Below are 25,682 nucleotides of genomic sequence, written 5' to 3'. Positions count from 1 at the left end.
TGCAGCATATTATATGATATACATACATACATTACATATATATATATATATATATATATATATATATATATTGTGAATCTATCATGCACGACCGAATTAATTACATACCTGGATTAATTCATCTGAAATTAATCGCATACATACCAGTTCTGCCTGAACCGATACTTTTAAGAAAGTAAAAAAGGCAAGAAAAAAAGAATGGTACTAAACAACAGTTTGCGACATTAAAGAAGGGCTTGTTTTATTGCTAAGGGCCAGGTCAAAACTTAAATGATCGATACACCGCAACACATCAATAACTTATGTCACTAGTAAATTGCTGCTGAACGACAAAACAAACTTCACCAGATGGGAAAAGAATACGGGCGCAACAATTTAAAAATGCACCACGAGGATGTAGTTTACCTGTTTCATTGAACGCACCGTCTGTGCCGTTTTTCCACGCGCATCGGTACAGTCAGAAATCTAGACGCACCCCAGTGGCAGCTGGCTTGTCAGGCTAGCAGATTGTTACATACCGGTGTTGAATCCTCTACAGTAAAACAGTCAAACTTACACCGTTTAGCGTTAGCTGTCAGCATTTTAACAGTTTAATCCAGCTACTACGCGTAGCCAGTCGCCAGCTGCCGAGCATAGTGTTAACCAGTCGTGCTCGTGCCGCCGTACCGTCCGGGTTTCAGGAGCATCAGAGAGAAGAGCAGACATATCAGTGGCACCAGATTTCGGTGGTAGCCAGGGTTGGCAGGAAGAAGTGCAATGCGAAGCAAATGTTCCAATCAATGATCCAGGCAGCACATTCCTCGTCTCCTCCTTCATTTTACAGTCGAATAGTGGCTAGAACGGCTCCGGGTCAAACGTCAATATGGAATGGATTCATCCATGTCGACACCTAATCCTGAAACCCACACACACACATACATTACTCACACACACACATATTACACATACATACAGAGGCACAACTAACTTATTATTACACACACACACATTAATATTACACACACACACACATTGACACATTACACACACACATACACACACACACACACATACACACACATTACACACACATACACACAACATACACACACATTACACATATGAGAAAGAGAGAGCAGATATATATATATATATATATATATATATATATATATATATATATATATTTATTCTTTTTTTTTTTTATAATGTGTTTTGGGAAAATGTTTGTTTAGCATTGGTTCTTTGGAGTTGTCAAATCAGAAAATGCACTCCTGACTCGTTTTGCAAAGAGGTGACATATAACCTAATTTGTTAATTAGGTTGGAGGACTTGTTGGATGAAAAGTCCAAAGCAACCTTTTCCGAAAGGATGAATAGTCCAAATCAGCTGTATCATAATATAAACTATATCAACACAGCAGCAGCACAACTGCAATTAACACAATGGATGTTTTAGTATTTTGTTTTCTGAATAGCAAGAGTCACTCTTCCATAAACAGCATATCCTGTAGTGTGTAGTTGTCATTCACATTTTACTTTAGTTAAGAAGCAGAAGAAGCTATTTGGTTTGACAATAAGCAGAACAGAAGGGCTGTTGACCTTTGACCCCTTCAGTCATTCTGGAAATAAGACAGGGAAAGAAAACCCAACTTCAAAAGTTTGGGCCTAATCAGGTTATAACTTCAGAGGAGTGTGTTCCTGCTTGTAAAAGCTAGTGTTATGTGATACTTTAAATCCTTAAGAAAGAGCAGTTTGAACAGGCCTATAGTAAAGCGATGTAAAAAACAGCAACAGCTTTGTTATCTATAAGGGAAAGAAGTGCCAGTGAAAACAGTTCAGACAAGAAGGAGTTATTTTTCTAGTCAATTCGGTGTTTCAGAAAATCTGGGAGCAATGGTTGCAAAGGAACAATAAATGCTAAGGCTGAGTGACTTGATTTATGACTACAGTATGTGCTCCAAGTGGATTGATAGTATGGAATTTCATGAGCCAGATTGTTTGCTTCAAGTACGGAGTGTGCTACAACCAGATGTGCAGTACAGAATGTCATGTTTCTGATGAACTTTCTGGCATCAGATTCTTGTCACAAACCGGCTAATGCATGTGACAAAGAGGGGAGACCAAACGGGTTAACATGCCAATAAAATGTTTATTGTAAAGTAAACAAATTACTATTAACAAAAGAATCAAAACAGGTTTGGAATCAATGTTATCAGTAGTGTGTGCGGTGTGTGTGTGTTTGAGTGAGTGAAAGATGTGTTGATAAATGACATTTGTAACGAAAGAAATCAAACCAACCCAAACCAAAAGATGTGGAGCCTAGGACAGGGAGAAGACAGAGACAGAACAACGAGACAGGGCTTGTACAAACAGTCTTGGTCGAGGCCTACCCAGGTGTCCACCAATTAACTAACGACCCCTCCCATACTGCCAGCTCAGCCAGGAAAGCCAGAGAAGCCAACCGCAGGCAGAAAAGGGAGGGGTCTTAACAGTGTGAATCATTTGTTTTTCCCTCTGCTGATTTTCTGCTCATTTAATCAATGGTGTTTCTCTTATAATTGTACAGGCCTGGGAACCCCCCAGAAGTTTTTTTAATGCCAAAAATAACGCCAGATATACATATACATGTTTCCTCTATATTCATTCTACAATGGCGCCACGCCATGAACTGCAGCGACGGACTATCCTAAGTTCAGCATGTGCTCCGTACCTGTGAAGATCTCACTCTTTAGAGCGTATTGTACACCTTTGTATGCTGCCTACCTGTGGTGTCATTACAAGCAAGGCAGCATTAGAGAGCTCCTAGTGGCTTCTAATGACAGCATGGGGCTGCTGCTCAGAGCTCCATGAAGCTCCAGTGCGAGCCATATGTTTGCCAGTGTCGGGCTACCTACCTGCTCTGCTGTTTTACCTAACCTGATGTATAGATTTATGTGTAGGGGGTCTGAGTCAGAAAATGACTTCATCGCTGTTTTGGCTAAGCCTGTACGCAGTACTGTCAGATTTTCTTCCAGACTGTGGAACCATTGGCCAACATGTCTGTAGACATTGAACATTGTGGAAGGCCTTGTATCTTTGTAGTCTTATGTTTTACCCTGTGTGTTTTTTTCTTTTCTTATTGTGATATGGATTCCCCTCTGGGTCTGAAATAAAAGTTTATATATATATGTCCAATCTGAGTTTTCTGTTGCATGACTAAAACAACATTTGAACGTACACGTTCCACCAAAACAAGTTCCTTCCCGAGACTATTTTGCAGAGGCACAGTTGCTCCGTCCGGCGCTTAGCTTCACCTAAGACGGTTGTGATTGGTTTAAAGAAATGCCAATAAACCAGAGCACGTTTTTCTCCCATCCCAGAATGCTGTGTGGAGTAGCCAGAAGGTCTGGCAATGCGAGTCTATAACGGGACTAACAGTAACCCTCCCAGCCGACCCAACCTGCCAGGGTAAAGAAGTCAACCTATAGGGGAAACACAGAATTCTGCCACAGATAGGTGTACCTTCTGAGCGTCAGTCAGCTGAGGCTGCTCCTCCTCCAGTCTGCAGAGAAGGATGCTTGTTCTGGATGTGGGTCTGGTGGTGGGTATCCTGCTGGGTTTGGCATCCCCCTCTGGGCTCCTCCATGCTGGGATCTCGTCCTCATCAGAGGTTAGGCCGTGGTCACTGATGTTGTCCGTCATCTCGTGCAGCTTCTGTCTCAGTTGCTGCTCCTCTAAGTCCACCTCCTCACGCTGAGGAAGAGGAGAGATGCTGTTTGGGGTCGGAGGAGCCTGGCTGCTCTGTGGGAACAGGGCGGAGAATATCCTTTATTCAAACTTTATATTTTGTGTCTTTACTTGGTTTAAAATGCCTTGCTTGGGTGAAAGCAGTGGCACGGCGCCTCAGTGGTTTAACGCTACAAAAACATTGTAATTACATTTTTATTTATTATACTGTACTATAATACTACGGCTTACTGGCTTCACCCTGCAATACAAGAACAATAAAGCTGCTATATTTAAGCTACGTGTCTTTTTTTAAGGATCATCAGCTGGAGAGGATGCTGACTTTTTGCCTGGGGTCTGTAGTTTTAGCCTCAGTCTATGAGCATGATATCATATACACTACCGGTCAAAAGTTTTAGAACACCCCAATTTTTCCCAGGTTTTTATTGAAATTCATGCAGTTCAATGTCTTATTGTACTCTGAAATGAAAGAATAGAACAAATGAACAATTTAAGTTAAAAAAGAAATCATGGAATCGATTTATAAACCAAAATGTATTCTAAATTTTTGACTCATCAAAGTAGCCCCCTTTGGCAGAAATAACAGTTGAACACACTCGTGGCATTCTTTCTACAATGGAAATCAAATATTCTTCAGAAAGTTCTTCCCAACTCTGTTGCAGAAGTTCCCATAAATGTGTGGCACTTGTAGGTTGCTTTGCTTTCACTTTTCTGTCCAGTTCATCCCAAACCAGCTCAATGGGGTTTAAGTCTGGTGACTGTGCTGGCCACTCCATGTTTTTAAGCTTACCATCTTGTTCTTTTTTGCTAAGGTAGTTCTGGCATAGCTCGGACTTATGTTTTGGGTCATTATCTTGCTGTAGGATGAACCCCTGACCAACGTCATCTGTAGACAGTTTAACCATTTTTAGAAAAACACACAAACACAAACCACAGAGTTATCGTTAATTACTGTTGCTAGGTAGCCAAAGCTGATAGAATATGCCAGCAGCAGTTCACTTCAGCCTATGAAATCAATGGTCATTGGCTAAAACAAAAGAAGTCTGCTTTCCTTTACTTCTGTGTGAATTCGAAGGATCATTGTTATGGTTTTTGAATTGGTAAATGTGCCACTGTCATCGCTGTAAACTGCATGTGTGCAGTTTGAGAACAGTCGTAGCAACAGCCACTGAGTGGGGCGGTCCTTAGCGAACGGTCAATATCCTTTATGTGACCGACTGATAAACTGTTGACTCGTCCAGCTGCATTCTGCACAACGCCATATCACCCCCACCTTGCCACTGGCACACCTGAAACAGGAACTAGCAGGTCTAGAAGACGAATAGATGGATCAGTAGATGGATGCATGTTGTGTGTGTGTGTGTGTGTGTGTGTGTGTGTGTGTGTGTGTGTGTGTGTGTGTGTGTGTGTGAGAACTCTCTGGTTACTATGGACATTAACACAGACGTGTTGCGTGCAGACTCTGCTCTGACAAAACCAGTGGAACATGTGCTATATGCAGATTGATTTAAGCTGTGCTTTGCCACAACAGAGTCTATCTAGTATTGCTCTCACTTGAAGCAGGATAGCCACTAATTACCAGATGGGCTTAAATTCGGGGTTGGTTTACGGTTTGCTGTTATTATGGGTTGACTCATTCTCTGATGATAACTGGTGTGGATTTCAATTTCGACCCAAAAAAAAAAAAATTAGAAACAACACCAAACCCAAAAGAAAAGGGTGGGGGGGGAAGAAAGAGCAGCTTTTTTTTTTTTTTTTCACGAATGCTTGAACAATGAGCTGCATAAGGGCCGTTACAGAGTCAACGCGAGCAACTCAAACAAGCAACGCGAGCGATGCGCTCCCTTTCATAGTCTAAACAGCGGACGCAAGTAGACACAAGCGTCACGGGCGATGCGTGAAATGCAATACATGTTTGATGAATTTGCTCAGCTATGTTGATTCATTATCTTTGGGTAATGTACAATACGTGCAGTGTCGCCCCCACCGACAACGCATAGTATTGTGCGCATCGGCGCGTCGCGTAACAAAAACACATTTGGCTTGCTATGCATCGACGCATAATGGCGGCCGAAGCGTAGTGATGCGTAGCCTTGCGGACGCGTATGCGTACCGATGTGTTGACTTTGTAACGGCCCTAAAACCCCAACTAATTTTTATTAAGAGGGAAAATTTGAATTTTCAAAAAAGGGATAGAGTCAAATAAATAAACTCACAGGTAACGCTCATCTTTACCAGCAGACTAGAAGATCCTTTCTTCACATGCACTCACACGTTTGAACTGTTTAAACTACATTGAGAGAGTTGCCACTTAAAGCTGCATTTTTTTATATATTCTTTTGGCCACTTGGGGGCGGTAATAAGCTGTAAACATAACCAGGCCAGCTGACAGTCTTGCCTGGGCCCGGGACGAGATAAGCTTAGATGGGCCCCCCGCGCCCAGATCTCTCCTTTTTCCTTGCTCTTCCTCTCCCCTGCTCTTCCTCTCCTGTTCCTCTCCTCTCCTGTTCATCTCCTGTACCTCTCCTCTGCTCTTCCTCTCCTGGTCCTCTCCTCTCCTCTTCCTCTCCTGCTCCTCTCCTATGCTCTTCCTCTCCTATGCTCTTCCTCTCCTCCTGATCTTCCTCTAATCTGATCTTCCTCTCCTCTCCTCACATCTGTCACTGAAATTAATGTGATCAGTCTCTGATCCATCCTGCTCAGACTCTCCGACAGGGCAGCGGGCCCCTCCCGCATCTCTCTCTCTCTCTCTCTCTCTCTCTCTGTCTCTCTCTCTGTCTCTCACCGGTAGCCTGACTCTGTCCCTCCGTTGCGGGGCAGCGGGCCCCTCCCCGCATCACTCTCTCTGTCACCTGACAGCAGCTGGATCTCTCCTCTCTGTCTCATCCTCTCTGACGGAGCTACCAAACTCAACTCTTTCTGTAAAGAGAACGTGTTGTCTCAGGCTTTTATACAAGCTAATGGACGTTAACATGAGAGCTGGCCTGTTAGCTTACGTTACATGGCTCGTAAACGTTGGCTGCGCTGTTTCTTACCTTGCTCTACGTTGACAGTTCCAGCTTCACCGTCACCACCTTTTTTAAAAATATTTGTTTAGAAAATCTCTAAGGCCTCTATTTTCTTCTTCTCTTTTCCTTCCTTTTCTGAGCACCGGACTTGTACTGACCGGACATTTTGAGCATACTGAACTTCAAATCTACTGAAAACAACATCAACTTTTGATAAGTGGCCAAACCATTTTGTGGTTTGTGGGGGTGGGGGGTTCTTGACCACTATTTCAAGGACAATTAGGAAGAAAACAAATAAAAAGCTTTATGTAACTCAAATATTACATATTTTTTCCACAAATAGGCCTATTTAAAAAATGTTTTTCAATTATTCCATAATTTAATGAGGGCCCAGTTCTGGGCCCCAGTTCTGGGCCCCCCCCTACTGTGGGCCCGGGACAACAGACCCGTTTGTCCCCCCCTATCGGCGGGCGTGAACATAACACTGACATATTATTATTATTATTATTATTATTATTATTATTATTATTATTATTATTATTATTATTATTATTATTATTATTATTATATTACTGACATGGGTTTGTCATTCGGAGCAACTCCTTTCACTTTACACATACTCGTTTGAGCCATTGTTGGAAAAACAGATACTGATTAGTGTAGCTTTAGGGCTGCCATCATTTTATTTAGTTTTATCGTTAGCAACAATGCCCTTAAAGTTACTCTGTTTTGTTGTCTTTGGCAGTACCCGTGGAGATGTGCAGGCGTGTTTATTAGATCCAAACAGTGTGACCTGTGTGGTGCCAAGTCAGCAGACATCACTCTTTTCTTAATTTGTTCGGCCAAAGTAAGCGTTTACTCACACCGCTAGCAGAGACCAGAAAAAAACAGCACGCCCCTTCACACACAAGCGAGTTGAAGAGTTAGACTATTGCGTTAACTCTGCTGACCGTCTCTGAACCAACCACTGGACCAACCAAGGGCTTTTATCAGTGGGCCATAGGCTCAATCAACATCGTGTTACCTCATTCAGCAATAGATAGTAACGGGCATTTATTTCAATGAAAATCTTTTATTATGACTTTAAAAAGACCAGAACCAATAATAATCTAATCTTGCTTACAACTATACAAAGAAATCTCACTGTTCACTCTTCCGAAACGTGCAAGCAGCAGGAACAAGTGCAAAGAAATACAAAGTACTGAGCGGACGGTCCCACATCACATGGTTCCCTCACACGTATCTACAGCAGATAAAGCTCCGGCCAAAGCCTCTGCACACGTATGGAAACGTGGCAGCCACTCAGGGGTCATCCCAGTATAGTCCGATAAGATGAGGCCAAATCCCAATATATCCATGTCAATCCTCACAGACTTTAATTAACATCAGCTGTGTGCGCAACAAAACCGTGCGAATGCAAAAAGGTGCTGTCTGAGGAATGGGACAGGACTGTGTGACATCATATGTTGCTCAGGAACATGCATGTCTGTGGCCAGTAAAGTGCAAGGTTCATATTTCACGTGTAGTTTAAGAAAACTGAATGTTTGATCACTCTATTGTTAGTGAACGTCTTTCTACTTTATGTCATATGTAATGAGACCAGCTGGAAACAAGGGACTAACCACAGTCCCTGTTGCCATGGTTATGTAAACATGTTCTTGCCAACTTTTTTTTTTTAATGTTTTTGGTTTAAACTTTCATTATCCTCATGTAATTCCCAAAGCCTCTTTCTGCAACAGCTGGCCTGAGGTTTGATAATGATGATTGTGATCATTATTTGGCAACTGCAGTGTGATATTTAATGGATTTACCTCGTCGTATGTCGAGGTGACCTTCTGCTCCAAGTGGTTCAGGAGGCTCTCAATGACTGACATGCGTCTGTTCAGGTCAGTGATCTGGGGGAAGACAGGAAGAGTCAGGGAGGCTACAGTCACATCATGAAGACAGGATAGAATGAAGAAAGAGACGTTAGCGAAGAGAAGATGGTAGAATTTCAGAGGCATAAGGAACATTTATGGTAGGCCGATTAAAGCTTTAGTGCTTAACTTTTTGATACTAATGAATGTCCGTTAAATTCAAGCCATTCCCAAATGAGTTGCTACAAAGCTAATTAAGACTTTCAGCTCCACGCAACTCTCTCTGTATTTCTCAGTATGGCTGTGTTCAGAAGATTTTGGCGTCCGGATAATGACCTCTTCTGAAGAGTACATGTTTTTTTAATCCTCCGTGTCCTCCTTGGCTACTAGCAACTGTTGGTAACTTTAAAAAAAAATTTCATATTTGCTCAAACTGTCACTATATACTGACAGCACTACGTGAATCAGATCATCTGTGAAAAAAACATGTTCCTCTGCCTTCTCCTAATGCTCCTAAGGCATAAACAGTGCAAGGAGTCTCTTGACGCAGTGTCAATAAGAGCTTGTGAACTGCAATCAAACTGTCAAATATGAATCAAGATTCTGCCATTGCATTGCCTATTTCTCTCCTCAAATGTTTTCAGCAACATATTTTAGTGTACCGTTTGGCTGTAAAATGAGAAAAATTGCTCCAGATGGTGAGCGGTGCTTGCTTTTGGCTCAACTTGGTCAAAAGCATTTTCCTTTTACAGCCAAACAGTACACTAAAACACATGTCTGAAAACATTTGAGGCAATGCAATATCAGAATCTTGATTCGTATTTGATGAGCGCTGCCTAGTTTGACAGCTTGATCGCAGAGACTCCTTGGCTCTGATTGGGTGTTTATCTTCGGGCGTGGTGGAAACTTGAAAATGACAGTAGGAGTAGGAGGAGCAGGCAGAGAAAAGTGATTTTTCACAGATTATCTGTCTCATGTGCTATTGTCAGGATATAGTGACAGTTATGACAAATATGAAAAAAAGTTAATTTTATAAAAAGTTACCTACTGGATCTTTAACGAACAAGTTACCACAAATGTATTATTAGTTTCTTCAAAACAAGATGTGCAGAACCGTTTATAGTTTCAAATGATGCTGTTGAAATCACACTCTTAAGTTACAGAATGTCATATGGTATCAATTTCACTCAGGCTGAACAAATCAAACCACATCATCAGAGTCTGATGGATGAGCCAAATCACCTCATCCCCAAATGGAATTCCACTGTAATTGAGAGGTCAGCTCTAAAATGACTTGGATGAGGCCACAACAGTCCAGATGAAGAGAGAGTAAATCTGGACAAAAATCGATTAAAAGCTATACTAGTGAAATAAAATTAAGGTTGCCTTCAATAATGGGTCAGTTGAAAATGCAATAATACTTTTCCCATGGGGTCTCTGGGTACAGGAAGAGTCCTTTTTGAATCAGGAAGTCAAGCAGACATAAGGCATCTTTGATGAAGTTGTGCGTCTCAGACTATGTTAAAATCCTGCCTCTCTAACCATTACTCCTAGGATTTCCCTGTTCAAGGTAGTGAAGCACTAAACCGGAAGTAGCCGAGCTGGCCGCTGGAGGTCTCTAGTGCGCCTGGTCTATGGGCCACACGGTGGGGAGGCAGGGCAGATCATCAGGGTCATTTTAATACGCGGAAGTTGAACTTTTTTGGCTTCATGCGCCACTGAGCAACTCTCAAAAGAATGAATGGGGCTCCGCCTCCAACGCTGCATCCAGGTTTTATTATACATCCATGCCCTATACCTACAGTAACCTTAACCACCTACAACCTAATCACAATGATTCATTTGGTAGACCGTACTGGGGGCACCCTGTGTGGAGGCATATCTGTTCCGAAAAAAAGGCCTCCTGTGTTGATGCGGCATTGTATGTCAGTCTACTCCGGTAAGTCTTCAGTTGGATTGAGATCTGGACATCAAACCATTCAGTGAGCCCTCGTGCCTTGTGGAGAAGTCTCCACATTTGTTACGTTTCTCCGCTCATTCAGGTGTTTCCTATAAAAGGTTCCATGGCATGAAAATTTCACTTTATGAGTTTTTTAACATTAATATGAGTTCCCCCAGCCTGCCTATGGTCCCCCAGTGGCTAGAAATGGTGATAGGTGTAAACCGAGCCCTGGGTATCCTGCTCTGCCTTTGAGAAAATGAAAGCTCAGATGGGTCGATCTGGAAACTTCTCCTTATGAGGTCATAAGGAGCAAGGTTACCTCCCCTTTCTCTGCTTTGCCCACCCAGAGAATTTGGCGCACCCATGAGAGAGAGAGACATCATGGCTTTCAAACGAGCAAAGTGGCAGTTGGTCAAGGCCACACCCCCACCCTCCACCTTGCCCCCCCTCTCTCCTCCTTAATAGCTACATACACAGAAATGGCACATCCTAAGGAAAGCTCATTGTGGGACTGGCTCTAGTGGCTGTAATTCTGCACCAAGGCTGAATTTCAGGAAAAATGTTTCAGATACAGTATAGGGAACAACAAAGGCTAAAAAAAAAAAAACAAAAAAAAAAAAAAAAAAAAAAAAAAAAAAAAAAAAAAAAAAAAAAAAAAAAAAAAAAAAAAACAAAAAAAAAAAAAAAAAAAAAAAAAAAAAAAAAAAAAAAAAAAAAAAAAAAAAAAAAAAAAAAAAAAAAAAAAAAAAAAAAAAAAAAAAAAAAAAAAAAAAAAAAAAAAAAAAAAAAAAAAAAAAAAAAAAAAAAAAAAAAAAAAAAAAAAAAAGGTCTATATAAAAGAGACTTCAGATAAAGTATTAGGGGACCACTAAGGCCTATATTTTTTTTTTTTTTTTTTATATAAAAGAAGACTTCAGATACAGTATTAGGGGGACCACTAAGGTCTATATAAAAGAGACTTCAGATACAGTATTAGGGGACCACTAAGGTCTATATAAAAGAGACTTCAGATACAGTATTAGGGGACCACTAAGGCCTATATAAAAGAGACTTCAGATACAGTATTAGGGGACCACTAAGGCCTATATAAAAGAGACTTCAGATACAGTATTAGGGGACCACTAAGGTCTATATAAAAGATACTTCAGATACAGTATTAGGGGACCACTAAGGCCTGTATAAAAGAGACTTCAGATACAGTATTAGGGGACCACTAAGGTCTATATAAAAGAGACTTCAGATACAGTATTAGGGGACCACTAAGGTCTATATAAAAGAGACTTCAGATACAGTATTAGGGGACCACTAAGGTCTATATAAAAGCATCCAAAGAGCACCATGTCATGGGACCTTTAATTTGTCTATATATTAAACATGTACACATGCTGTTAACTCCGCTCTACACCATTTATGCCCAACATGTGCCCGTGCCTTTACAGAGCCTGCACTTCTTGACTCATCCCCGTGTCTTGTTCCACAAGGGTAATCAAATTGAATGAGTCACTTGACTTTCAGCCTCGCTCGGCGGCTTGAATGCTTTCCAAATCACAATCAAACGGACGGTAGGTGACACTCCCATGCAGGATGAGTAACTGGTGTCTGATGAGTTTGGACCTCACCGCCAAAGACAAATATCACGGCTGTATTTGATGTCTGACAGGCACATGTTTGGGCTGCTTGTTTTCTGCAGCATCCTGATTGTGTCTCCCAGCGTGTTGCCCAGCTGTGAGATGGATTTGCCATGACACCAGATATCAAAGGTGGAAATAAGCACAGGGCCAGGTGGGACTGATAACACCTGCCCTTTTATTGTCATGGCTGCCTTCCACCACAGAGCTTAATCCCGTCTTTTGTTTTCATATTCCTTATCTTAAATAACTACAAAGAACACCATCTTTTGACTCGGATAGTCCGAGCTTTACCTCAATTATTAAACACAGCGGGTCGGAATCAACTCAATGCACCCGACTGTTGAGCACACGAGGACCCATGTAGACTCACTGGTTTCTGACAGCAGTAAGAAAAGCAGCCCACTCAAAGTCTGCCAAACTAATGGCAAACAAAGTCTGTTATTTATCTGCTCCCCATAAACAGAACAGCAACAGTTGTCGTGATCCTTTCCAGGGACTGAGTATGCTATCACATAAATAGACACTGATGTAATGTATGTAACCTCTCTCTGATCTAGCAGCTGTCTCCCCCTCATCACTCAACGTGTCAGTCTGATGAACATGTGTGTGTGTGTGTGTGTGTGTGTGTGTGTGTGTGTGTGTGTGTGTGTGTGTGTGTGTGTGTGTGTGTGTGTGAGAGTTCCAACATGTGCTGCTATAAAGACCTGAAATATCAAAAAGATAGTTGGTTAGCTGTCAGAAATGGGACTCTAAACCACAATTAACTATTGTGAAGATCAAGTTTTCCCTCTCTTATAGCCTAAACAGAGCAAAATTAAGTTTATAATTTTGTTTATATATCTTACCTTGACCTTTATAGTCCATTTTAATGAAACAAAAACCTTCCAACGCTGAATATACTATCTGGAAAAGCAAAAGTCTAGTAAAAAAAAAACAAATCAAAAAAATCAAATAGATAGCCAAGTGAAGCTTTTTTGTTTATTTGACTCCAATGCCTCAAGATTATTATACACAGTGTGAGTCTCTAAAAAATGCTTTTTAACAGACTCACACTGTGACAAGGAAGAAAACTTTTACAATCCATCAAATAAAAGCCATATGGGTTGTATACACATCAGTAAAGTTAATTGATATCAGACAGAATATCTGTGCAGAGATGGGAATTGACTGTTTAAGGAACATTGTGAACTATCAATGTCACATTTCTTACTCCTAATGTGTGCATGTGTTATTAGGTGCGGAATAGGAGTGGGTGATACCACAAAATGGGTTTTAAGTGTAATGCCAGGTAGGAATAGTAAGTAATACTGTGTAATAGCAGGGCCAGAATCACTGCTGTTGATACTTTTCAATGGCAGCGATGCAGCAGTGCTCGTGCACTCCTGTGTGTGGCAGGGGTAGGGGTTAGATGGAGGAGATGCTACTTTCAAATCTTGCTAGCTTTTCAACATTACCAACCCTTTAAAAAGGAACATGCCGACTTATTGAGACCTTAGCTTATTCACTGTATCCCCCAGAGTTAGATAAGTCCATACATACCCTTCTCATCTCCGTGCGTGTCGTAACTCTGTCTGACGCACCCACCGCTAACCTAGCTTAGCACTTGTCACTTATTGGGAGCAGTAGGTTAGTTGGAGCCAGTTACCTCCAGGATCTGTGCTAAGCTAGGCTAACAGTGGGTGCGTCAGACAGAGTTACCACACGCACGGAGATGAGAAAGGTATGTATGGACTTATCTAACTCTAGGAGATACGGTGAATAAGCTAAAATCTCAATAAGTCGGCGTGTTCCTTTAATAGGCTACTTCAGGTAACTTCAGGAAAAACATCAACACTGGATTTGTGTGTATCTTGAAGCCATCTGCCAAATCAGTTTAATGTAAATAGGATTTCATGTGATGAATATTGTGAATCATATTAAAGACCTGTGGTGGAGGGTTGGCTGAGTTCAGGCTCTCCTGGGAGGTGTGGCTGCAGAGGCCCAGATGAGACTGGTAGAGAGGGAAGAGCTGGTGGTGGTCCTCCTCCTCGGAGTCATCGGGGCCAGGCAGATAGCTGCTGCTGCCCGGGGGGCCCCAAGCACTGCCACTGCCACATGACGAGTAGCTGAGCCGAGACATGGAGCGAGATGGAATGGTTTGGTTGTCTTGGAACGCAAGGTCATCTAAAAAGAATACGAGGGTAAATCAGGAAATAAATACAGGAAACAATACTGATTCCACCGTTTTCTTCAGCAGTTAAAGGCTGAACTCAAGCACGTTGAGTTTGAACTCAAGCACGTTGAGTTTGTCGTTTGACTGGTCATGACTGTTTTCCCAAGATGGTGCCCGCCTGTATGCGAGAACGGTACAGTCTTTATAATCTATCTTTTTAATAAACTGTCTGTACACTTACAAAGTTCTCAATGCTTGTGTTTACATGTAGGGACCCTCATTATGCTACCGTGGAAGTGTGGTGCTATTTTGAGCCTTGTTAGTGGTATAGAAGTAGCGATTTATTTTTACTTTATCCGTGCCCCGATGACTAGCGTTATAAGCTAATTAGCAGTTTGCGCTAAAACTGGTCATATTCGATTAGCATGAAAACATATCTCAGAGAACGGTCGACTCGGCACACGTTATTAACTAGAGATGGCCCGATACCATTTTTTTGCCACCCGATTCCAATACCTGAACTTGCGTATCGGCTGATACCGAGTACCGATCCGATACCAGTGTGTCATATATTTTATTATGTTTTAACAACTGTATACTACTATCCCTGTATGGATGGGATATGATTTCTATCTTTGTTGTCTGTCTGGCTCAGGTTAAACTCTTTGTGACACATGAACAAACAAACAATGAATGCCACAGAACTTTCTTTTATTATCCAGTTTAACAGTCAGTTGTAATGGAAAAAGAACATAAATATCTACTTTAACGTAGATTTTCTTTAGGGCTTTATTACGTGGTATCGGATCGGTGCATAAACTCCAGTACTTCCCGATACAGATTTTTCCAGCATTTTAGGCAGTATCGGAGCCGATACCGATCGGTAACGGACCATCTCTATTATTAACCCCCTAGGTTCATTTTGTGCCAGATTTTTCCTTTTAGAGAAATTTATTCCTCAGTGCATGCTATATTGACCATAGACTGTGTAAAATGATGGACGACGACGCGTCTCCACTTCCTTCCACTGTACAAAAGTGAAGCCAAAATGTCCCAGATACGGATGGAGTACATACAGTATACCTGCACTAACATTAGCCATGTAGCTCATGAGTGCACACATACCATGGCACCATTAACTGGCTGTACAGAGTTAACAAAGAGACAATATTGTGATAGTATGTGGTGTGATGGTAATATTGAGTGTTACCATACTAATGTTTATGTAGCACAGGAAATTGTCTTGAAGCTTAGAATAGCGGAGTCTGTTAACCTTAATCAACAGATGTTTGAAATTAGCTAGCTATCTAACTAGCTAATTTTGTAAACCAAGTTGCTTACAAAACACATTATTACTCCCATTTTATCCACTTGACAAAAATGGGAGTAATGTCAGCTAAATAAATAGAAACATAAAATACATAGGCCTACGATGAAAAAAAACATGGCCATATGTCATGCTTAGAGATTTGAGGCGCTGATTTCCAGAGTTACGGTTCTATAGCTAGTTGGCCCTTTTAGCTCTTTGTATTTTCCCTCATTGGCAAGTAAGTTAATATTGTTACTAACACTACAGTATCCTTAACATGCTCCTGTTTTGGCTCTTGTATGCATGTGGTGTACAGTACATGCTGTACATATGCATTTACTGTTTTCATCCATCTGTTTTCATGTACTTTAGTAAACGTTTCTTGAAACCATTTATGTGCCCTGAGCTGTACTTTCTCCTTTCTTTACCTTGCTGTGGAGCCATTCCCAGGTCCAGAACTTTGCACTGCTCCTCCAAAATCTGGTGAAAAACAGAGGCCATGTCAGCCTCAGCAAGCATCGACTCCCTCTCACCTACATCCATGTCCATGATGTCACGGGAGACTGGGGCCTAGGAATGAGGACGGAGAGTGGTGAGTGCTATTCTGACAAACCGTTAATCAGTACTGAGGAGCTAATGATGCTAGAAAGTTAGCATCAGAAAAAGAAGGTGGGTGAAGACATTGGGGTTGTCACATTAGAGTTAGAAATATTACCAATAACAAGGGAAATACCACAAAGTACTGTGGCATCATAAACTCGTTTCAGATTTTAAGAGAACCCCTAAAATTAGTAATTGCATTAGGTAGATTTGGTTACCAGCTACAGTGAAATCATTAATGGTGGCACACATTCTTATTCATACTCTGCATGCAAAAAATTAAATTAATAATAGAAATAATGTAGTTAAAATAAAGATAAAGCACAATGTGCTACAATGAAATAATAAGTAGAGCTGGTTCAAGCGGTGGCACAGCAGTGAATTATGTCATACAATTTGGATAAATGTTAGGACCAAATGCATCTATATTTATAAAGTTACAACTGCGGTGACGGTCATTTAGTGTTTTACTGGCCTTAGTTTGGTGTGTTGGTGTTTTGTCATGTTAATCAAGGCCAATAATGCAACATCTTTCCTTTCACAGTTCATCACATTTATTTTTAGGATATAAACTGACGATTGGAAAATCTATTGCCATTGTGTTCTCTAAAACACAGACATTGTGACTTGGTTTCATGCCACTTGAGTCTCTTGACATTTGGTAAAATGTTGTATTGTCAGAGCATTGTGTTAATGAGCTGACATAATGTCTCAGTGTCCACAAGCAAACACAAAGCAAACACAAGCATGCACATTTGGATACACATTGTGGCCAGATATGAGAATGAAAAATGACAGTGCTCAACACTAAATAAATATTCTTGACAAACCAGACCAAGTTTTGCAAAGAAAGAAAACAGAAACAGGCTAAAGAGGAAACAGACAATGGGCCCCTTGTATGAAGACATGCAGATTAGTTTGGCTTGGGTAAAAGCTGTTTCTGGGGTTGTCCTGCTTCTACCTGGTTTGGCTGTCCTCTTGATTCGATGGAGTAGTCACAGCCCAGTTCGAAATCAAAGGGATCGACAGTTAGCCGCCTTTTGGGCTTTTTCATCTTTGGAGAGCAGAAAGGGAAACACCACCACCAACAGAGAGGAGAGAGGTAAGAAAGATGAGTAAAGTGAAAAGGTAAAAGTTTAGACCAGAGGAGAGGAAGGATTCAGAAATCCTCACCACTGCAAAACACTTCTCACAATGGGATAATAAGGCAAAAAAAAAAAAAAAAAAAAAAAAAAAAAAAAAAAAAAAAACCCCCCCTTTTTCTCCCCCAAAAAAAAAAAAAAAAAAAAAAAAAAAAAAAAAAAAAAAAAAAAAAAACCTAAAGAATGAAATAAAATATCTATCTATCTATCTATCTATCTATCTATCTATCTATCTATCTATACATCTATTTATATACACACAAAAAAAAATTTTTATTATAATAATATATATATTTATATATATATATATATATATATATATATATATATATAATAAAAATATATATATATATATATATATTTTTTAAAACATAAAAAAAAAAAAAAAAAAAAAAAAAATTTAAAAAAAAAATAAAAAAAAAAAAAAAAAAAAAAAAAAAAAAAAAAAAATTTTTTATGTTGCACACAAAATCTTTTTTTATCCAGATGATTAAAAGAGTCTTTCAGACCAGTGTAAAGTGTTGTTAAATAACCTGGGTTGCTGGGAATATATAGATCTTTTTTGGGGGGGAAACAGATGCTTAGCACGGTCACTTAAATGCAATGGTATAACATTAAACATCTGCTTTGCAATCTGGCCATGTGGCCGAGAAAGACATGGACTTCTTTTAAGACCCAGGTGTTGTTGACAGAGGATCTACTCTGCCCAATATTCATTGACCAAGACACTGAATCCCTACAGGCTCCCAAAAACACCCTGTAGTTGCATTGTAACATCCCTGAGTGGGTGAAAAATGTCAGGAATATTTCCATACAGAGCTCAAGAGGTGTTTCAAAGGGCAGTACCCTATTTGGAACCGTAGAGGGCACTCTGTCTAAGTGAAATTCAAACAAGGGATGAAGGAATCCCCTGGCCTTCTACTACTAAAAGTCCAATCATTTCAGATATACACATATATATATATATATAAAAACAAAACCTTAATTGGTAGCCACATTGGAAACAAAGACAAAGCGTGCGGAGACCCAGCAACATTGTTTTCTTCTCAGCAGCCGCTGCAGTGATTGAAAATAAACAATGCTTAGCTCCTTCATTACACAGAGACGGTGGTATAAACATTACAGTCTTGGGTTTATGAGGAATTCCAGTGGACTCCGTGCCCTTTTTTTAACAATCTCAGGACTTAAACCAGAGACTCTTTCAACCCTAGGCCGACTCTTTTATGTGTGTGATTATGTGTGACAGCCTGGTATTTACCCACAATACACCGCTGCCAATGCACTCCACTACTAAAAGTCTACCGTGCCTAACCTTAGTGGACTCAAGCTGTCAAGAGTTCCAGTTGTTCATGACGGCTGGCCTAGATCACACACACCTCTGCTTTTTAACAGAGGAAGCATCAGCAGACGCTCGCAAACTGACTTGTTTCAAAAAAAATTTTGATTTGAACTTGAATTCAATTGTCTGTTTTGCGTATGAGATATGGTTCCCCTCACTAAAACATATTTCAATTGAGAAACAGGAAACAAATCAAGGGAGCTGAAGGGAATCAGGTATTGTTTTGTGGGTGTCCATGCGTCGAGGCGTAGATCAAACACCAGAACTACTAATGTTCTGCTCTCTGAGTACAAATTGGTATCTGCTTCTTGTTTCACGATGCATATCACTGGAATGCTTTCTGCTGGCCACAAACTCACTAAAACTTAAGTACGTACAAAATAGCTGCAAGATGCCCATTTATTTAATGTTCTCAACAAGCAACGAAAGATTAGACCGTCCAAACGGAAGCACATGGAAATGAAACCCATGTACTAGTGTAGTGAATAATTAAAAAGTGAGCCGTACCCCCTTGTAGTGTTGTGAATCTGTCGCGTCCATACTGTGCTCCTCGTATCCATTTGCTGATAAAGAAGACAGACATGAAAAGCTTTTTAGAACAACTGAATGACAATGTACAATAAAGTATGTATGATTTCTAAAAAGGAATGCAGTGCACATATAAAATCATCTGGTATTTGTCTAGGGCTCCCTCTTCTTAGTCGATTCGTCATTTTTTTATGCTTTTTCAAGCTGAATGACTTATTTTTGAAGGAATTTATGAACACATCTCTGGCAAACACAACATTAAAGTAGTGCTTTTTCATGATTCTATGTAGAGGAACTCAGTTTCACAGATCTGTGGATTAAAGCAACTAATCGATAAGTTGACAAACTCACGAGTGTTAGTCGACTAAGGATTTCTTTAGTAGAGGACAGCCTTACATTTCTCTATGCACGTGGATTTGTGAGCAAACCTAAGAGTTGCATCATGCAGACTAAGTCCTCCATCCTGAGTAAAGAATTACACATTTTCAAATGAGCTAAGTAACTCTAACAGATGACTTTTGTCTTCACAGCAAGATGCAAACTGTACGTTGTGCAGCAAATCAAACACTTTTAATGTCCATCTGGCAGATCAGAGCAAATACAGCAGAAGATGGCAAAAGCAAAGAACATTGTGTGTTTTTCAGCCCCTCTTTATGAGAGTGTTTATGAGTGACTTGCATTACTACGTTCACAGTTCCCTCTTGAATACAGATGGAGAGGAAGGACAGACTGGGAACAACAAAAACTGCTGCGAGAAGCAAAAGTTCAAGAATGAGCTTCTCAGATCGGCAGATAAAGTCGAAAGATTATGCAGAAAAACAACATTACAGATTAGGCTCATGCACATTACATTAGAGACCTGTGAACAGTTTTTCATTTCTGACATGAATCGGACTTCACTCAGAAATAATCGGCAGAAAAAATGCACAAATGGAAACAAAACACACTAAAAGCACCATTATTACAACAAATAATACTACCAGAGGCCTCTAATGATAAAATAACAGGAATACTTTCCATGAACAACTATCGTTTTAAACCATGTTGCCTCTCCCTGACTAAAGCTTCACTGGCTCTGCTCTTCTACTCTTGATATGCCAATGTGAATAAAAGCCAGGCGAGCCCGCGCCAGCCTACTCTCGCATTGCCAGACCTTCCTTCACAGCGCTGCAGAAGAGGGTCTGGCTAGTCCACACAGCATTCTGGGATGGGAGAAAAACGTGCTCTGGTTTATTGGCATTTCTTTAAACCAATCACAATCGTCTTGGGCGGCGCTGAGCGCCGGACAGAGCCCCGGTGCTGCTGCAAAATAGGAACTTTTGGTGGAACATGTGTACGTTCAAAAGTAGTTTTAGTCGTGCAACAGAAAACTCAGATTGGACAGATAGTCTAGCTAGCTGTCTGGATTTACCCTGCAGAGATCTGAGGAGCAGTTAACCATAGTCCTCACAAATCCACCGGAGGTTAGAATTACAACGCAAAGGAAGCGAAAAGTAACGGACATCCGGCCGAAAAGAGTGTGATCCGACGGAAGTCCCGGCGGCAACGGAGCAGTCCCGAAAGTGGAACGCTGTGGATATAGACTAGCGCCAGCCGAACCAGAACCTTTTGGTCTGTTCTCTGTACCTGCTGTATGAGATATTCAAAACTGCAAGGTTTAAATGGATCACTTTAACAGTCTAATGAAAATATTCAATAGTGAGACTACATTTCAAATGACCCTATTTTACAGTATCCTTCAGTTTTTCCATTCTGTTCTGTTTATTAGGTATTTCTTTAGTGAATTAGGCAGCAAACTAGTTATTAAACATTCATGTGATTCCAGAATGGATCTAAAAGGAAGACCACACACACATGGCTGGATTAAGGCTTGAAGGGGCCCCGTGGAAAAAAATGTGAGGGCTCAAATTGACCAGTTTGTGGTAAGTTGATGAAACGCAAATGTATCCCGACAACGAGTCAGCTAAGAGTCAACACCCACCTACAAGTTGAATGCATATTTCCAAACAAATTTGCAATAAACCAAATTGCAAAAAAACAACTAACACATGATTTAGGGCCTTCAGTAAGGTAGTCGCTGGCTTTGCTAGTAGTAGACTATTGCTACTTGAATGAAAAAGTGGATCTGGACACGCCCTAAACGCACCTGCACCAGGCTCTTCACACTGTGTGCTTAGATCGTTAAAATAGGGCCCTTAGTCTTGTTTTACGGCTACTTGGCCTAATATTTGAAAAAAAACAACAAAAAAAAAACAATTGCTGTTTAATCAAGGAAGAGAATGATGAAAAGAGGAAATATAAAATGTATCTGTCAACAATTTCTGGCCTTTTCTTATGATTTAGTTTAGTCTACTCACTGTGGACCTCAGGTATGCTCTGTGTGTCGTACTCATGAGGCTCTGGAAAACAGAAAAGTTGAAAGAAGACAAGACTTAGTTGTGTTCAATTACATTTGAAATGAAAATGAATGTGGTTAGGTTTGCAATTTTGCCATTCAGTAACTATGATAAATAGCTTAGCAAATTGGGATAATTCAGGTAGTTCTTACTTTCCACATAAAGTTATAATCAGAAGCAGCAGTAGCACCATTAAAACGGAGAAGCCAAATTCAGCCGATGTGTGTATGTGAACAAAGACTCCGTTGTAAGCATCGGAGTTACATCCCCATGTGCACAAAGATACTGTACACAGGATGACACCCTCCGAGCTTTGGGGGCCCAGCGGACCACAGCACAAAGCATACAGTAAAAAGACAGCAAAAAAAATGTATGTGTGTGTGTGTGTGTGTTTGAGCAGTCATGCATGTTGAATTTAATCCATGAATGTCTACGTGATGAGTTGCAGAGCATGTTGAACATAACACATCTGTTGACATGCATAATACAGCTGTGTATCATAACTACAGCATGCATCCGTGCGCACGCAGCGAGCTGGACTCCACGTGAATACACGACAAACAAGAGTTTTGTTCTCCCTCCCTCTTTCTGTCTCTCTCTCTCTGCCCCTCTATCTGCTTCTGGTTCGGTGGAGCTCTGCAGGACTGAATCCTTCCATTGCAGGCACAGAATGGGAGACATGTGACTGGAGGATCACAAGGCCCGCTGGGCTAAGCCAGCAAACCAACTTGTTCTGTATGCCGTCCCAAGGGTGACTCGGCATAAGCAGTACCAGGAGTCCCGGCTGTCTCCTCATAATTCATTGATCTCCTGATGCTATGATCTCACTTGGAGACCTGCCGCGTACAATAATGCTTAAAGCTAATATACAGTGTGCTTCAAGGGCACTTGCTTTATATTCTCTGGGTTTGGCAAGAGGATATTGGAAATGCTGTGTGAGCAACTTCAAAAAAGTAGCGGAAAGGTTTTGATGAAGCCTCATACCGTCATAGCATCAGACTTTAAACATGAGCAGCAAACATAAACAGGACACTTAACCACATTAGTATGTCTGGGAATAATGTCCCAGCAGAGAGTGTAAATTTCCCACAAGGCTGTGCTTCTAAGCGCACTGGTCAGTTTAGGACAAAAAGCTGACATCGGTGGGCCTGGCCTGAGCTGTATCCAGGCCTGAGACAGAGTCTGTGACAGCACTCGGCACAGCTGTGAGGAGTCAGAACCGGAAAAAACAGGAAAGATGGAAGAGATTAAATCCCTGTGACAGACTTGGCAGCCTGTTAATGATGGCTTACTATCTGAAAAAGAGAGAGGAAACTTAATTCTTGTGACTCAGTTTCACAAACATGAAGGGTCTCAGACAGGTGGCTGACAGATTAAAGAAATACAGCAACATTAAGGGTCTTAGGGGCCACCAGGAGCTGCCAGAACAGCTTCAAGGCCGCTCGTTATAGATTCTCCAAGTGTGTGAAGCAAGGTTATACAGTAATAGTTTAGAATGTTCAATTAGTTTTTATTTTATTTTAGTTTTGACTTTTGGATTCAATTTGAGTTTTTAGAGTGTGTTTGCTAGTTTCAGTTGTTCAGAAAGGTTTAGTTTTAGTTTTTTCATATTTAGTTTTACAGTACGTTTTGTTCTTGTTAGGGCCAAGTATAAAGTCTCAAGAAGTACAGATATATAACTACATATTAGGGGTGTAAAGATTCACCGATATGAATCGGTATCTGGTTGTATTATCACAGATACGACTAGATCGACACACTGACCCCTGGATCGATCTAAATGGACCAAGATTTGGCTTTACGAATCGGTTGACTGAAGCTTCGCAGTCAATTTAACAAAGTGGCTGTGTGTTTTTGTGTGACGAAGACCAAATTCTCGCCATTTGTGTGATGAAGGACTTGGTCGGGGGGTGGCAGGGATCAGCCAATCAGTGCCTTCGTTTGGGTTTGCAGAAAAAACGTGCCGACCGCAACGTTTCGTGTACTCACGTAATATAATATTAGGTCACATATTAGGTGGCTGTGTAACGTGGACCCATGTTTGAGTTACTGTCTCTAAGATTACAGCAGCAAGGAGGCTTTTTCATTTGGTTATAAGGGACCAGCTAATTAAGTTGAAGTTATACTATTAGCATGTCCTAGCTTTACTATTCCATGGTCCCTTCTACAAAATATATATTTATTTGAAGGTAGGCAATGGTTCTTTTATATATTTGGCTTATTTTAATTTATGATGGGAAATTAATTTTTTTTTTTTTTTTTTACATTAAACGAATATTAAACTATATCAGATTGAATCGTATCTGATCGAATCGCACCGAATCGTTTCAACATCAAATCAAATTGATTGTTCCATATTAAAATGTATCGTCCCTAACCCATATCGTAACCCATGTATCTAGATATGTATTGGTTTCTTCCCACCATAAAGACATGCATGCTAGGCAACTAGGACTACAGTTGAAAATTAGCCGACTGGCTAACACTGGCACATTTACAGAAATGTTCATTAATGTGCATTGTCCTAATCATGGACTTATGGATCGTCTTATAAGGGAGAGATACACACCACCACTTTATATACATACAAAACACACGGCTAGAGCATAGCCATGATCTTTAATGTTTAATCTTTGGGCTACTTTTGTGTCCGATGGGAAGCAATTATGGCACAGCGCCATCTCATCTCTCAAGTCTGTTCAATTTAATTTATTTTTTTTATTTTTCAGTCCAATACTGTCCGTGCTTCTTGCATTACCTTGAATAACCTGCATTGCGTTGTTCACTGGAGCTCTCATGAGCTTCACTTAAAGAATTCTTGAACTTGACCCAATCCACACATGTGATGCAGTAGTCATGGTGATGTTTTACCAATTTTCAGATGCCCGAGTGCGACTCAAGAGGCTAATACACATTCTCAATGCAGTTACAGTTCAGCATGCAGCTGTTGAAGACCCTTTGAAGCTTTAAAAAAAAAAAAAAAAAAAAAAAAAAAAAAAAAAAAATTTTTTTTTTTTTTTTTTTTTTTTTTTTTTTTTTTTTTTTTTTTTTTTTGTATATAAAATAAATAAAAAAAAAAAAAAAAAAAAAACCCCCAAAAGTGATTACTCCAACAGAAAACACTGTTCACCAACTGCTCCAAACAGCTCTACTGTAGTCCAGCCTTTACTTCAGAGACAGACGTGGTCACTTTGGAACACACGTTATAATGCTCGCCTGCACGGCGCGGGCAGCTCTCACTCTGCTTCTGACTGGCTAGTAGTCCTTACCTAGGTACTGTCAGGGCACGCCCTCATACTCTGCTTCTGACTGGCTAGTAGTCCTTACCTAGGTACTGTCAGGGCACACCCTCATACTCTGCTTCTGACTGGCTAGTAGTCCTTACCTAGGTACTGTCAGGGCACGCCCTCATACTCTGCTTCTGACTGGCTAGTAGTCCTTACCTAGGTACTGTCAGGGCACGCCCTCATACTCTGCTTCTGACTGGCTAGTAGTCCTTACCTAGGTACTGTCAGGGCACGCCCTCATACTCTGCTTCTGACTGGCTAGTAGTCCTTACCTAGGTACTGTCAGGGCACGCCCTCATACTCTGCTTCTGACTGGCTAGTAGTCCTTACCTAGGTAATGTGCATATGTGACTCCCAACAAAGATGGTACAGAAGTGTGATGCTTCACTCTGTAGCTAAGACGGAGAGCTCAACACACAGGGTGAAAAGAGGAGCTGCAGCAATGTGCAGTACAACAAATATATGGTGTTTTTTTGAAAATTAAACCATGTAAACCTATTCTGATATAACCTAAATACAATTATGAAAATGAGCATAATACGAGCACTTTAAGGTTGCCCCTTCAAAGTAACCTCGACCTGAGACCTGACATTCCACCACATTTGTAACCATTGATTCACATTGCTTCACATTCATACAGACATTCCTACTTGCCAGCTGCCCAGAATAATCTACAGTTTTTGACAGCTGAGCAGCTTCAGTCAGCCGGGGTTAATCTCTCTGCTGAAAGGTGACAGTATCGTGGAGTTAGTCATTGACTTACCACGTACCAATTTTCATGGATC

The 25,682-nt window shown here is 40.7% G+C and overlaps 1 protein-coding gene across 4 annotated transcripts in view; it reads right to left on the bottom strand.

The window, feature by feature from the left end:
- The window catches only part of mlphb (melanophilin b), a 64,188-nt gene that overhangs the window by 12,964 nt on the left and 25,542 nt on the right, over positions 1-25,682 (bottom strand). For 3 of the 4 annotated variants that reach the window (XM_039818791.1, XM_039818794.1, XM_039818792.1), the window contains exons 5-11: positions 21,572-21,613; positions 19,194-19,249; positions 17,167-17,259; positions 16,034-16,175; positions 14,069-14,307; positions 8,527-8,610; positions 3,483-3,761 (exon numbers count right to left, since the gene is read on the bottom strand). In XM_039818791.1, the coding sequence (XP_039674725.1) occupies positions 3,483-3,761; positions 8,527-8,610; positions 14,069-14,307; positions 16,034-16,175; positions 17,167-17,259; positions 19,194-19,249; positions 21,572-21,613 (935 nt within the window). The remainder of the gene's footprint in view (positions 1-3,482; positions 3,762-8,526; positions 8,611-14,068; positions 14,308-16,033; positions 16,176-17,166; positions 17,260-19,193; positions 19,250-21,571; positions 21,614-25,682) is intronic. The other variant, XM_039818793.1, reaches the window with a different exon arrangement.

This window comes from Perca fluviatilis, chromosome 12, assembly GCF_010015445.1.
Source record: "Perca fluviatilis chromosome 12, GENO_Pfluv_1.0, whole genome shotgun sequence".
NCBI lineage: Eukaryota > Metazoa > Chordata > Actinopteri > Perciformes > Percidae > Perca > Perca fluviatilis.
This window is presented reverse-complemented; position numbering and strand designations above follow the sequence as displayed.